The sequence below is a fragment of the Mobula birostris genome, chromosome 25 (genome assembly GCF_030028105.1).
Source record: "Mobula birostris isolate sMobBir1 chromosome 25, sMobBir1.hap1, whole genome shotgun sequence".
NCBI lineage: Eukaryota > Metazoa > Chordata > Chondrichthyes > Myliobatiformes > Myliobatidae > Mobula > Mobula birostris.
This window is the reverse complement of record NC_092394.1, coordinates 48248182-48264294: the sequence shown is the minus strand read 5'-3', so window position 1 is coordinate 48264294 and position 16113 is coordinate 48248182. Positions and strand designations below refer to the sequence as shown.

At 41.7% G+C, this 16113-nt stretch overlaps 1 protein-coding gene across 1 annotated transcript; it reads right to left on the bottom strand.

Moving 5' to 3' along the window:
• Positions 1–7223: 7223 nt before the first annotated feature.
• On the bottom strand, positions 7224–14678 carry pex12 (peroxisomal biogenesis factor 12). The gene is made up of 3 exons (XM_072242837.1): positions 14526–14678; positions 10982–11526; positions 7224–9945 (listed from the first exon to the last, which is right to left on the bottom strand). The coding sequence occupies exons 1-3, from the start codon at positions 14652–14654 to the stop codon at positions 9549–9551; spliced, it is 1071 nt and encodes a 356-aa protein (XP_072098938.1). The 5' UTR covers positions 14655–14678; the 3' UTR covers positions 7224–9548.
• Between the last annotated feature and the right edge of the window lie 1435 nt (positions 14679–16113).

Below are 16113 nucleotides of genomic sequence, written 5' to 3'. Positions count from 1 at the left end.
TTATTGAACACTGATAAACAATAAAAAAAAAACAAACGAAAACCTTAACCGGAAATTAACCGCTATGCGGCCATTCCACAAACCGCCACTCAGTACTAGTTCTTAAAGCGATAAATGCGAAAACAGTTCTTACAGCAGTAAAGTCAAGCACAGTTCTTAAAATGGTAAATTTGAAAGTCCAAGAGATTTATACAGTCAATTAGGAGAGACTTCTCTGGAGAAGGATTTGTTCATAGATGTGACTTTCCTGCTGGTTCTGTCCAAAGGATTCACCACGAAGCAAATAAACGGCTTAAGAGCAACTGACCTTTCTTCTGGCGAGCTAATCCTGCATGAACTACCTTGCTCTTTTGGAAGGAGCTATGTTCGATGCAGGTCACTACTTCTTCACCGAAGACTCAATAAGGTCGATCCTTTATTAAACTGCCAAGTGATACCAACTTCTCTTAATCCTTCAGGTCCTGTACTTCAATAAAGTCTTCACTCTCCAATACCACTGAAAAGGTAAATCAACAAACCTGGCAGAAATGGGTAAACTGCCAGTCCAGCACTATTGTACCTTACAATAGAACGTAAAACTCCGTTTTAAAAGTGCGTCATAAAAAAAACACGCAACGGAGCGGAGTCTCTAGCTAATGTTCTAGCTGGGAAAAAAAACTGCGTCACTGGGGTCTCCCTTTTATATACCTGTTGAGAACAGGTCATCATGTGACCTCACTGGCGGGAAAATTACATCAGGTGACCTCGAACAAAAAAAACCATTACATCATGGTCATAAGACAGTCACAAGATATCCATGAGGTATGTAACAGTCTGACATGTATTGTGATCCGTTGTCACTCACAATTAGTTCTTAGTTCTAGAAATCAATTTCAGGAGAAGATCATCCTCAGAGCAGAAACAGTACTTTATGATGTGTTTGTCTTCATTGGTATAACCTCAGGCCACTTTGAATGAGCATTCACAGCAATCAGAAACATGGAGTCCATGAATGGGCCAGCAAACTCAATATGCACACATTGCCGTGGTGAAGACGGCCACTCCCATGGGTGTAATGGTGCCTGTGGTGGGGAGGGGGGCATTTTGAACTTTTTGACATCCTGAACAGCTTTCAGTCAAGTCTTCAATCATCTATCTATACCCGGCCTCCACACCTAGCTCTGGGCGAGATTCCTCATCTTGACTGTACCCAGGTATCCTTCATGCAGAGTTTATAACACTCTGGCACGCGGGTCAGTGGGAACTACAACACAAGATCCACACATCAGTGTTCCTTGACATACGGACAGTTGGTCTCATCTCATTGAGAACTCTGGACACATAGGATTACCCTTGAGCTGACCATCCTTGCATGGTGATGCCATAGACTTTTGACAATTTTGGGTCATTCCACCTTTCTCTTTGTATTTCAGAATTTGTTACCGGACCGGCAACACCTCTGCTGGGTCACAGTATGAAGACTTTTCTTCTTCCTTTGCCAGCAGTGGAAGATGAGACAAGCCATTAGCATTGCTGAGTTGTTGGTACAACCTTGAACTCTATGTCATGAGAGTGGTCTCCTAGGAAAAGTGCCCAACATTGTAACTGAGTAGCAGACATCACTGGGATTCCCTTCCTGGGATTGAAAAGGGTGGTGATCTGTCACTAGAGTAAGCTTTTGTCCGTTGAGGTAGTGGTGGAACTTCCTTATTCCCCATACTAGACTAAGGGTGACCTGTGCGTAGTTGCGTTCGGTTCTCGTCAGTGATCTTGAACCAAATGCAATCAGATCTTCAAATCCATCTTTCATAGTCTGTGGCAAAATGGGTCCAATGTCATAAGGGGACACATTGCATGCCAGTCTGATAGGCAGAGATGGGTCATAATGGGAGAGCAGTTCATCTGGTGTTATTAGTTTCTTTGTTTCCTTGAATGTTTTTTCACATCTTTCTGACTATTCCCACTTTGCTGCTGCCTGCAACAGTGCACTCAATGGGTGCAGCACTGTAGCAATGTTTGGGAGAAACTGGTGGTCATAGTTTATAAGGCCTGTGTTGTGACACATTTTCTGGTCTGGGTGCCTGCAGCAGTGTTTCAGCCTTCTCTTGTGACTTATGTAAGCCAAGTTTGTCAATGATATTTCTATAATATGAGATTTCATTCTTGAAAAACTCATATTTCTCTCTCTTTGCACACAAACCATACTCACTCAGCCTGGTAAGCACTTTACCAAGGTTCTGGAGGTGCTCTTCATCGTTCTTGCCAGTTACAATGATGTCATCAAGGTAACATTGTGTTCCTGGTATGTTGGACTACATGGTTCATTGCTCTTTGTCAAATCGCTGGAGCCTTGCTTTCTAGCTGTCCTATATCCACTCTCACCTCTCATATTTTTTACATACTTGAAAAAACTTTTACTATTCACTTTGATATTGTTTGCTAGCTTGCTTTCATTCTTTTAGTTGCTCTCTGTAGGGGTTTAAAAGCTTTCCAATCCTCTGTCTTCGCACTAAATTTTGCTTCATTGTATGCTCTTTCTTTTGTTTTTACATTAGCTTTGACTTCCCGTTAGCCACGGTTGTACTCCTTTTGCCATTTGAGTACTCCTTTGATTTTGGATTACATCTATCCTGTGTCATCCTCATTTTTCCTAGAAACCCAGGGCGTTGCTGCTCTGCTGTCATCCCTGCCAGCATCTCCTTTCAATTTACTTTGGCCATCTCCTCTCTCATACCACTGTAATTTCCTTTACTCCACTGAAATACTGCTACATCAGACTTTACTTTCTCCCTACCAAATTTCAAGTTGAACTCAACCATGTTGTTATCATTGTCTCCTAAGGTTTCTTCTATCTTAAGCTCCCTAATCACCTTCAGTTCATTACATAACACCCAATCCAGTACAGGCGATTCCCTAGTAGGCTCACCGACAAACTGCTCTAAAAAGCCATCTCATCAGCATTCAACAAGCTCACTCTCTTGGGATCCATTTCCAACCTGATTTTCCTATTGACCTGCATGTTGAAATCTCCTGTGACTATCATAACATTTCCCTTTTGACACACCTTTCCCATTTCCCATTGTCATCTGTGTTCCACATCCCAGCTACTGTCAGGAGGCCTGTATATAACTGCAATTGGGGTCCTTTTACCCTTGCAATATCTTAACTCAACCCATAAGGATTCAACATCTTCTGATCCTATGTCACATCTTTCTACTGATTTGATGCCATTCTTTGCCAGCAGAGCCACATCATCCCCTCTGCCAACCTTCCTAATCCTCTGATAAAATGTGTAACTTCGGCTCCCAACTACAACCATCCTTCAGTCATGATTCAGTGATGGCCGCAACATCATACCCGACAATCTATAAAAGTGCAACAAGATCATCCACCTTATTTCTTATATTCCATGCAGTGAGATATAACACTTTGAGTCCTGCATTTGCTACCCTTTTTGATTCTGCATCCCTAATGCACTGATACTCACCCTGCTGGCTGCAAATACCCTATGTACGATCACCTGCCTGCCCTTCCTGTCAGTCTGACTGCACGCTACCTTTGCTTTTTTACCATCCATTCTATCCTGAGTCCCTTCACTCCAGTTCCCACCTCCCCGCCAAATTAGTTTAAACCCTCTCCCACAGCTCTAGCAAACCTGCCCATGAGAATATTAGTCTCCCTCGGGTTCAGGTGCAACCCATCACTTTTGAACAGGTCATACCTTCCCCAGAAGAGATCCTAATGATCCAAGAACCTGAAGCTCTGCCCTCTTCACCAGCTTCTCAGCCATGCATTACTTTGCCAAATCATTCTGTTTCTACCCTCACTGGCGCGTGGCACAGGCAGCAATCCAGAAATTCCTACCCAGGAGGTCCTGCTTCTCACCTTTTCACCTAACTCTCTAAATTCTCTTTTCAGGATCCCTTTGTTTTCCCTTCCTATGTCATTGGTATCAATATCTGCTGCTCTCTCTTCCTTTCCAAAATATTGTGAAAATGATCCGAGATGTCCCTGACTCTGGCACCTAAGAGGCAACATACCATCCGGGAGTCCCGTTCAAGTACACAGAATCTCCTTTTTGTTCCCCTGACTATTGAGTCCCCTATCATCACCGCTCCTCTCTTCTCCCTCTTTCCCTTCTACATCACTGAACTGTGCTCAGTGCCAGTAACCCAGTCTCTGTGGAAGGCCATCCCCCACCACAGTATCCACAGCAGTATACTTATTATTGAGGGGAATGGCCACAGGGGTGCTCTGCACTAACTGCCTATTCACATTTCCATTTCTCCTGACAGTCACCCAGCTACTCTCCTCTGCAACTTTGGGGTGACTACTTCTTTGTAACGCTGATTGATTATCGCCTCATTCTCCCTACAAGCCGAAGGTCATTCAGCTGCTGCTCCAGATCCCTAACACAGTCTTCAAGGAGCTGCAGCCGGATGCACTTCATGCAGATGCAATTCCCTGGGAGACTCTGGGTCTCCTAGGACTCCAACATCCGGAATGAAGGCCACACAACACCCATTTACTACACGAGGAACAGTAGGAGGAAAAAAGGAACCTTGATAGAAGCTTCACACATCAAAGTTGCTTGAATTTCCAGCATCTGCAGAATTCCTGTTGTTCTTGATAGAAGCTTACCCAGAGTCGACACCTCTTTCAAACCGTAGCCTCTATTGAGCCAAAGACTGATACTCCTACTCCCAAGAATGGCCACTCGTGCCCCCCACCCCCCGTCCCTGCTGTACTTTTAAACAACCATCGCTGACTTGCAGGAAACCTTGTTGCTGTGGCCTGCTCCTGCCGCTGATTGGACCATTGGAATAAGCCTGAATGCCCGCGAAGCTCTCCTTTTAAACAAGCATCGCCGACCTTTGAGAAACTTCATCGCGGTGGCCTGTTCCTGCCACTGATTGGACCATCAGATTGATCACTGACAGCTACAACTACATGAGGTATGATTCCCACCATTGGAATATGGTGAACCAATAGGCTGGTCCTGGACTTATTTCCTGGCATAATTTACATATTACTATTTAACTATTTATGGTTTTATTACTATTTATTATTTATGGTGCAACTGTAATGAAAACCAATTTCCCCCGGGATCAATACAGTATGACTGTGACTGATATTCCCTTCTTTATGTTCGTAGACTACAGACTTACTATGGCACCTTGATGCCATACTTGGATAAAAGCTACAGATCGCTGAGGTCTCCTTGACACAACGCTTAGTTGAAAGTTGCATCGCTATCAGGGACTGTCACTCTCATCTCATTTCTGGAATTTATCTCTTAGCACCATGTTTAGACCAAGGCTATCATGAAATCTAGAGCAAAATGGACAGCAGTGAGACTAGCAGAGATCTATCTGCGTGATAGCAGTATGACATAAAATGGAGTCATAGAGTTAGAGTAATAGAACACTACAGCACAGAATCTTCCATTACTTTTCCAGTCAATGAGAGGAGACTAATTGTGAAATAATTTGGCCCATCTTCTGTGAACATAAATACCCAAGCAATTTTTTTTACAGTTTATTGGCTACCTATGTTCTAACTGTACTTGGAGTTAGAATGTTGGTGCAACTAATTGTGGAGCATAAATGTTGAGTCATCTAGGCCTTTGTCCAGCCTCTCTGGCTTCGTTGTCCTCTGTGCTTTCAGCTATGACTTGATATTGCATGGAGTGAATGTAATTGGCCTGAGTAATACTTCGAGAGTTTCATGATGGATTGTTCACTCAGCACTCATGTCTGAATATAATTCTGCATACTTCAGTCATGTTCTTGGAGGTTTGTTTTTTAATTAGCTGTTTAATTGTCCATCACCATCCTCCACTGGAGGGACTGCAAAAATTTGATCTTGTCTTTTCTTGTAATTTGCTCTATCAAGTGCATGTTTTTTTTTAACTGTTTAACAAAGAACTTTATACCTCTAACAGCTTGGCATTTGATTTTTTTTTAAGCTCTACATGGTGCTTTTCTCACAACCTGTCTGCAGTTGCCTTTGAACGAATTTTGTTAACTTGGTATAGTGAAGAATGTGTCTGCCTGCCATGGGATCCACATTTGACCTGATGGTGTAAGACATAATGGGGTAAGGAGTCAACTTTGAAAACTACCGGGGCCACCATCTCCAGCTGTATGCCACCAAACCTCCAGTGGTTTGTCTTATCACTGAGAAAGGTTACCAGATTATGTAAGGCTAAAACTGATGATTAACTGATGACAGTATCTTACTTTTTCATTTTTCAGATTTATTTATTCTAACCATGCTGGGTGGATTCTTTTTGTTTGGGTTTAAGGCTTCAATACAGAAAAGTCAGTAGTTGTTTGTTCACAGTTTATTAAAATGTTCACTAATTTTAAAAATGCATTCAAAATATTACTAACAATTTATCTCCATATTGTGTTGGGACCCAAATGTACACCTAACCCTTTACAATATACCTTTCTAGAACTACAGTACTATTTCAAAGCCCCATATAATGAAAATACATCTTTATGGCAAAGTGATAAAGACCTAATTTATGCAACACATTGTTCAGCATGGTTGTCTTTGCCCTGAGATACTGCAATAACAAAGGCTTCAACGCCAATGCATTATCGAACAACACTTCAGGTCACCTAGAGAATTTCAACTCACAGTGCCTCACTACCTAAAGATGTCACATTCCTGTTGCTAAACAACTTCCTTCCATGGACAAATGTATTACTGCTACTTAAATATTACCTTTTTGACACCTGGTGAAAGCTAAGCATGGGCAGCAAGAATTGATTAAGGACTTCTGGAAGCCTTATGACATCATTAATATGAGTGAGTCCTGGCAGAAATACTGTCAGCAACATGAGTTATTTATTCAGTAAATATAAACAGAACTGCCATGTATGGTGCGTCTAGACAGGGGTAGCACCTCTGGTGAAAGAGCTTGTTATGTCCATTCTGGGGCAGCTCACTCACCTTTGGTCCCCAGTAGACACACAGCTCTCACCACAAACAAGAGAAAATCTGCAGATGCTGGAAATCCCAGCAACACACACAAAATGCTGGAGGAACTCAGCAGGCTAGTCAGCATCTATGGAAAAAAATGTCCATTGAAGGGTTTCAGCCTGAAACATCAATTGTACTTTTTTCCATAGATGCTGCCTGACCTGCTGAGTTCCTCCAACATTTAGTGTGTGACACAGCTCCCACCTGTGGCTCCAAGTTGCTGTTTGCATTCAACAGTGGCCACAGCCTGGTCTACCACTTTGACAGGCAGGCTAAACCAAGTGAGAGTAGCCAGTGAGACAGGAACATGTCTGTCCTGGCATGTGAAGGCAGCTCCAGCGGACTGGGCAAATTAGATCAACAGTGAGATCCAACAACCAGGGAGGCAGTTCTGCAATGGTTCATGGAGAATGAAGAGCATGACAAGGCACAGAAGCAGTCATGGTCATCCATTGCAACTAAGGAAGACCCCAGTATGTGACAACTACTTGTACCACTGGACCTGGACTTCCGAGGTCGAAAGAGTGGAAATGTCCCACTGCAGCCACCTTTCCGCTTTAAAAAAACTCACGCACAGGTCTCCTATCATTGTTGGATATGATGGACAACCATCATGACTAGAAATATTAACACACTTGTTGGTTTTGAGGAAGAAATTCCACGATGAATATTGACCAGATGGTCAACTTGATATGCATAATATGCAGGAGCTTATCGTTTGCAGTTTCAGAAGTTAGCTCAATGATTTGGAGATGAAGAAGCAGAAAGCACTACAACAGATACATCATCATCTGAGAGAACCATTATATGACCAAGTTTCTGTCTAATTTAACCAAAATCATGGATATAATAGCCACTTTCTCAGAGAAGTGATCTGGATTGGTATCACAGCAGTGCCATCAAATAAACTGCTCTATGAAGTCTCACTTGCTTTCAGCAGATGCTTCAGGAGAGGAAGATGATGGCAAGACGAACAGCCACTGTTACTTTCTTCAAGAAATCACCAATTTCACGAGGGCAGGTGTTGCCAGGTCAAACCAGCAATTCTGATTCTCCCTGTAAGCAGCTCCTACATCTTGATTTCAACTGATGACAGATTGGAGGAGAAAGAGTGCGATAGTGTAACAGAAGACATGGGCAACTTAGCACTTGCCCTGACAGCAGTCACGAGTAGTTTAATTCTGTTTTTACATTACTGGTTTATTTATCAATCATATTTTATCAGCTTATTTTATAATATACTTTTTAATCATGTATAACTTTGCAAAATATTACTAAACCACCAAATTTTAACAAAATCTAATGAGTATACAACCTGATAGCAGACATTTGCAATTATCCTAACATATTATTGCATAATTATTTCCAAAATTAAACTTAATTTAACAACATGATGTCTGGGAAGGCAACACTTCAAAATATGAGGTAGTACTGTACTCATATAGAGTAGATAAGTAAAGCTTGTTTCAATCCAGGCGAAGCAAAATCTTACCTTTTAGGAGCATTTCCTGCCATGTAAAAATGTGACTTTTTGCTCAACTGATACATTCCCTTGATCTTCTGATTAACTTCTAAATCATGTATTAAAAATTCAGTAATGTTATTCAAAAACTCAATTAATATGAATTTGAAGAAGTATGACAAGTAGTTCTCATTTTCTCCTGTCAGTGTGCAGAATATCCTTTAACTGGTTTCAAGATGAAGTTAATTAACCTCATCTTCTACCAGCCACCACATCCCATCACCACTGCTTCTCCATGTTCTTGCGAAAGCAGAGCAGAGCTCGGGAGTCTGATTTCTGGTCCGGGCTGCTTTAGCTAACCCAACCTGGGATGGTAAAGGGGCTTCTGCAAGCGGTATTTGCAGCCAGGTCTAATGATCATAAGTTAGTAGAGCTGTAGCCCTGCAGCTCTACTGAAACAGGCACGATCCTGATCTCTAGCGTTGGCTGTATGACCTTGCACCAGATGTAGGCTTCTTCCTAATGCTCTGCCACAGTAAATTGCCCCTGTGTGTAGGTGAGTGGTAGAACTTACAGGGATTGATGGGTATGTAGGGAGAGGGACAATAAAATGAGCACCTGATGGTTGGCACAGAGGCACTGGACGGAAGGATATGTTTCCATGCTGTAGGACTCTATGATCATCTGTAACGTGCTAAAAAAAAGTTGCATTGGGTGGGCATTAGTGCATTTGACATTGGGGATCAATATGCTCTCCATCCTCATAAGTGAATGCTCACCTGGGTGGAAAGTAACAGAAGTCAACAACTTTAAGGAGAACAGAACAAGCTGGGAAAAGCAAAGCAATTAACAATTACAGTGGCACAACTGATACTGGCCTCAGGGACTTCAGCAGAAACTTGCACAATACAGTTCACCAAATCAAACAATAATGCACCAGTCCTGATGCAGAATTGTGACCTGCAACATTGACAGTTCTCTTCCTCCTTCAGATGCAGCTGGACCTGCTCAACTCCTCCAGCAGTTTATTGCCAACAATTCAGATAGCCACTAGAGTGCACTTAAAGAGTACACTTCCAATGAGCCAATGGTTTAATCGATGGATCTGTTGTCTTCATGCTTCTGGAGAGTAGAGCTTTACAAGATGCTGCAGTTCAGAAGGATAGCCTGTTACAGGACATCGCTGCTGGCGTTTTACATAGTTGTAAATACATCGATAACAGTAGACATACCCAGAGGTTGCCAAAGCCGTATCATTAATCCGGGCTTTGTTGCATATAGGACATATAGTCTTCAGCTTGGGCAAAGCATCATTTATCAACCTATCAAAGTGCACTGGTGGGGGAGGAGTTGGGAGGGAGGAAAGGGATTTAATTGTGTCCTGATTTTCAGATGAATACCACCATTCAAGAAACTGCAAGAAGAAGACGCCCACTGATACACCAGTTGAAAGAGAGACAGCAGCACCACTCAGGGCATTACCAAAGAAGGCAGACAGCTTTCCAAGCACACTGCAAGAGAAAGAAAGAGCAAAGGGGTCAGAATACATGCACAAAATTCAGAGGTTCTGTTTTCCCAATCCATAATGCCCTGAAGGGACTGAACACATGATCACCCCTATAGATTAACACAAATCAATAGTAGAATTGATTTTAAAGTTCTTATTGTTTTAAAGCTCTTAATGATTTGGAACCAGATACATCACAGAATCATTTTCATTTTATAATCCTGCTCAAGCTCTCAGGACTTCTTTTGTCTCTTAAGCTGAAACAATCTTCCTCAAAAGATAATTGGCAGGCCAGCTTTTTTTAAACTACACTCCTAAACTGTGGAATTCAACACTGCAAAGGATTTAAATTCAGTGGATACTTTTAAATGACAGCTCAAAACCTATTTATTTAACTTTGTTTTTAACTAACATCTTTTTGTTTTTTTATTTTTTTAATGTCTGCACTTTTTCCCGTTGTAAAGCACTTTGAACTACATTCTTCTGTATGAAAAGTGCTCTGTAAATAAGATACTATTATTAAATATAATCACACGTGTGGATCAAATTAGTGCTTTTAATTGGCATTATTCAACACTAGGCTTTTACTCTTAACTTCTAGATGTTTGTTTTTAATCACATTCTATGACTTTTGAATTCTTTGAAGTAAAAAATTCGGAGAGACCTATGTATTTTGTTAAGTCCTTCACTTTGTTGAAAATTTAAAAAACACCTCAAAAGAGATTTCCAAAAACCAAAAGGTTCCCCACATCAGTAACCTCCTTTATAACTTACATTGCTGATATAAAATATAAAATGCTGGAAGCATTAAGCAGATCAGGCAGCATTTGTGAAGCAATAAAGTACTAATATTTCAGGTCAATAACCATTTATCAGAACCCATCAATCCAATGTGCCAATGGTTCTTTCTCTACAAATGCAGTCTGATCTGTTGAGTATTTCTAGAATTCTCTGCATTTATTTCTGATTTTCAGCTTCAGCATTTGTTTGCTTTTCTACTCAAACTCTCTGACTCTAGTTCTTCAAAACCTTTCCCTTACCTTGTACTGACGGGAGATCTGCTCACAGAAGAGGACCTTTGGTCAAAACTCTGCAAATCCGCATGGGTCAGGTTTCCCAAGCGGACACCAGCCACTCGCAGAAGTGGTGAGTGGAAGTGTGTTTTTCCAAAGATGTACAAGAGTCGATAGATGAAGAACCATCCCTCCCATCCCAAGTTCACAAAGGGATATGCTGCAAGGAAAGCCTTGTATAAGCGCTTCCGAGGTGATTCTGGGAGATGAATAGCATAATCGTCTTCCTCTCTCAGCCTGGCAAACAGTCTGTCTAATTTGACTTTTATATATGGAACAGCAACTATCATTAACAGAGACCGCCAATGCTGGGCCCGTGGGAGTCCATGGCTTGCTAGTCTGCACATTCCTCGGCCAATTGAAATTCTTTTCAGACCATAAAAGTTTTCGGAGAAGGAAGCACTAGTTCGAGACAAATAGTGACGCTGAAGCAAAAAGTCCAACAGAGTGTAGATTTCATCAAACCAACGCCAAAGAAAACCATAACGAGCCGGGTTGGATTCCACAAGTACCTGAAAGAACATTACATGACCATGAGATCAGCTGTATTAAAGCTGAGGGTTTTTAGGTAAAGTCAGAAATAGGTCCTTTCTTTTCCTGGATATTTATAGTACATTCACATGGAATTGCTATTGCACAGGAGAAAACTTTCAGAAAACTTAAAAGCTCACTGAAAGGGACAGTGCATTGGGAAAAGCATCAGTTGGAAATACAGAACAGGGTATGAATAGCCATGTTCTGCACTTTAATATTTTATTAATAGATTATACTGATGGAAGTTTTTCTCTACCTTATCTATCAGCCAACTCTTAACATATCTCAACAATATTATTCATAAAGTAATTTTAGCTCCTATAGATCCACTATAAGCCCAACATTCTAATCTCCACCTTAAAGATCTGTCCTTTCACATCCATGTTTATACAGCTCTCAGTCTCTCCCCTCCAGAATGTAGAGTTAGCTATGGAATTCCAGTCAACAATTAACTTCAATACCCTTCCACAATAAGATTAATATCTGGAGAAAATGTTCACCCCTCTCAATTTCAATTTTCTGAAGAAATAACACCTGATTCCTCTCCTCATGTATACATCTCCCTCCATTTTGTCTATTGCTGCTTGATATCTGTGACCAAAAAAGCAGATATAGTAAACATTAGATAAAAACAAAAATGATTGAAATACAAAACAGATTAAAGAGCATTTGTGAAAAGAGATTAATGATTCAGTCCACAACTCTCATCAAAACTGAGGAAAAGTGGAAATCAAATGTTTTATTTTTCAGCGAAGGGAGAAGCTTGACTAGAATAATGAGAATAGCTGCAGGATTATGGAAATGAAGAAGGGATGAATGACACAAATGATCCTGTTAGATAAGACGGATTTGAAGGCTTGTTAATCATGACTAATTTGTCAGGAGGAGTTGTAAATGAAAAGAGATAATTGAAAACAGGGGAAGAGAGAAACAATGGTAAAACTCTTGAGAAACAAAGCACTACGGATGCTGGAACTACTGAAGCATTTGGTCAGGCAACATTTGTAGAGAAGAAAACAGAATTAGCACAACTGATTTATGAGCTTTCATCAGAGCTTATGAATTCTGTTGCTTGTGCTTACACTGGGCATTGTTAGAACAGGGTCAGAAACTAGAGACAGAAGTCAGAATTATTAGGAAGCTGTCACCACACTCTCTCAGGTGACACCACTGCGCATCACTCCACTCGGTATCTCTTGGTTTCCACTTCCTTCCTCTTCTCTGCACCTTGAAAATAGATTTTTAAACTTTTCTTATTCTGATGACTGGTCAACAGCCCAAAACTGTGATTCCATTCCCCTCTCAACAGATGACACTTGACCTGCTAATTTATAACATTTTTAATACTCAATGTCATGCATTCAATGCCATAAGGATGAATGGCATATCCTGTCTCCCAACTCCAACCACAAAATTTACTATCAGAAACAGATCAGGCCTAGAGAGGCACTTATCCTCATCTTTTGTTGACAGGAATCAGGCAACAAGATCAAATTCCTCTCTACTGAAAAACTAGGTTTTTTAATATACCTCAGTACATGTGACAACAATAAACCAACTTTAAAACTGTTCTTTTATTCTATTTAGAGATACAGCACAGAATAGGCCCTCCCAGCCCTTTGAGCCGTACGGCCCAGCAAACCCTGACAACTCCAATTTAACTCTAACCTAATCACAGGACAATTTACAATGACCAACTAACCTACCCAGTAGATCTTTCGACCTTGGAGGAAACCAGAAGATCCGGAGAAAACCCACACATTGCACAGGAAGGACATGTAAGAGACTCCTTACAGAGGATGCTGGAATTGAACTCTGAACTCTAATGCCCTGAGCTATAATAGTGCATGCTAACTGCTACACTATCATACAAGAGCCTACCCCCCCACCCCACAAACACTCATTTTTGGCTCAAATGTTATTTGACCATTTTAGTTATCCATGACCCATTTCTTTTGTTGTGGAGTGATTTATTGGTAACCAAGAGCAATTCCTACCTTGCAAGTTAGCATCTTGTGATCTCTGTAATAAAATGCTGTTTTTGAGTGCATCACAACCAGTAACACTGGATTAAAAATGGGACTATATAACCCCCCCAAGCCTAGTCTTCTATCCAAAAGTTCAGGTGGGAATCCCAAATTCCACCCAATCCTAATATCTTTCAATTGTTCGGAGTTCGAATTCACTTATAAATAGACGTTTGGGTTCTGGGCTACAAATTCCAAGCTACTGCAAAGTAATTTTTCAGCTGACTGCTAAATATCCATTCCTTTTGCTGAGGACAATCAGAACGTACTTTGTTTCAAAAATGTAGAGAAACTAACATAAATGAAGTAATTAAAAGAATTTAAATATAGATGTGCTATGCTTTCTATTTATTCAAATAGGGTCCTCGTTCTTGCATTACCCCAACCTCAATATTCTGCCATCCAACCCACACTTCTCCTAACCCTCTCCTCTACCCTCAGATAGACATCCCCCACTCTGTCTCACAATCACCTTCACACAGACCTCCCACTCAGTCCTACAGCATTCTTTGCTTCACCTACTTTTCATTGACCTGACCTCCAGACCATTCCTCTCCCCGTCAAGCAGTCTCTCTGCCTGCCTCCTGCCTTTTCCTACACTCCTTTCATCTTCCCCTCTCCCTTACTATCCTCCATCCACCTCTTTTCCTCTCATAACCCCTTTGCTCTTATCAATCTGCATCTTTCCCCGAGCTTCCATCCACTCTGTCTGCCCATCAGCTCCCACAACCCACACCGCATCCCCACATCCCAATTTACTGTCTCATTCCCTCTCTCCCTCCACCTATCCTAACCTCTGCTTTCCCCCATTCCCACCGTCCACCTGTCCCAACCTCTGTTCTCCGCCATTCCCCACCCCCGTCCCTGTAACTGCGGACTGCTTTGTCTAGGATCCGGTTTCTGTTCCGGCCGGGGCACGGGGTCAGCAGCCTGACGCCCTGGTATCTCACCTTGCACAAGTGATGTACCGCCGGTCTAACGGCCGACATCAACGTATCTTGAGCCACTACTTCGAAGATGGATAGTCGGCCAGAGCTTGCCGACAGTCCAGCTGTCAAATGGGCTCCATGCTCCGCCATGGCTGCCAGTCCTCAGCCCGAACGCGCATGCGCGCCAGGGCCGGCAGTTTGTAAATCCCGGCTCAGTGGATCGCAACATGAACCGGTATCTAATGGAACCTGGATATGGAACGGATTCTATTGAAACGGGATCGTCATCCGAATTTCTATGGAACTGGATCACGGAATGGATTCTACTCGGAGGCACATCCCAGCTGCTGCCCGTTACCACTCTTTCCTCCTCCATCTGTTCATCTCCCCGTCATCACCCAGACCCACTTATAAATTCCTCGCCCTTGTTCCATCCCTTACCTTTGCTTCTCTGTACTAGCTATCTCCCGTCCATCTTTCCATTTCCGGCGCAGATGCTGCTTGACCTGCTGAGTTCGTTCAGCAGTTTATTTTGCATGGCTCCAGCTTCCAGCATGAGTAGTCTCTTATATCTCCTACTTTAAGTTGCAAGTTTGAACGTAAGATTTTGCAATGAACAGCAGCTTTGACTGTTTTTTTTTCCCATTGTGAGTCCACACTAAAACGTGCCCTGTAAGGCACAATTAAATATAAACAAGATTTCAATACGAGGTTTAATTCTTTAGCTGAACAATACACTGTATTTTCTTATTCTCCTTGGGTTCCTTTGTAGCTTTGAGGCATTTCTAATAGATCTGTATCACAGTAATCTAGTTTTCACACTTCTTTTAAAACAAGACTTCTCACCTTGTGTGATATTTGTTAGTATGCTATATGTTTATGGCCCAACCTCCATCAAGAGGATTGCTTTCTAATACTTGAATACTCTGACATCACCTTCTCTTTCAACTTCTAGGATGTCGGTAGGTTTAAAGAATAAAGTTATTTGTTCAATATGACAGTTGACTGGTTTTTGAGCTCAGCAATACATGTTGAGGCTCCCAATGCAACCAATCTCCCTACTGTTAAATAGTGATAATAACTAAACTTGATAGTCCAGTGATAACTCCTCACCGTTATGCACACCATCGTGGCTTGTAGTTCTCTAAACAGAAGCCTGCAACACATGAAATCCAATTTGAAAATAAGCATGATCATCAAATTTACTTAAAGTGTGGTGAGCTAGAATCATCAGTATCATAATTTATTTGTGAGGTAGCACTCCTATACTGTTTACAGTTCAGGATGGTAACTGCTTCTTCAGAAAGGCCCACCTGGTGGACACCTTGATTGACTCCTCCAGAGATCTTGCAGCCACCATCAATGGCCTACCATTGGAATTTGGAGCCTATATCAGGGCAGACCACAAAGATGAACATGATTGCAACTTACCACTTCCCTCCCCTCCAATCTCGCAGTCTTCTTTGCTCAATACGCCATGTTCTTCTGTTTTGTGGCATAGCTTAAGAACATAAGAAACAGGAGCAGGATAGATCAGATGGCTTTTCAGCCCGTTCTGCTTGTCAATGAGACCATGTCTGATCTAAATCTGGTCTCAGCTACACTTTCC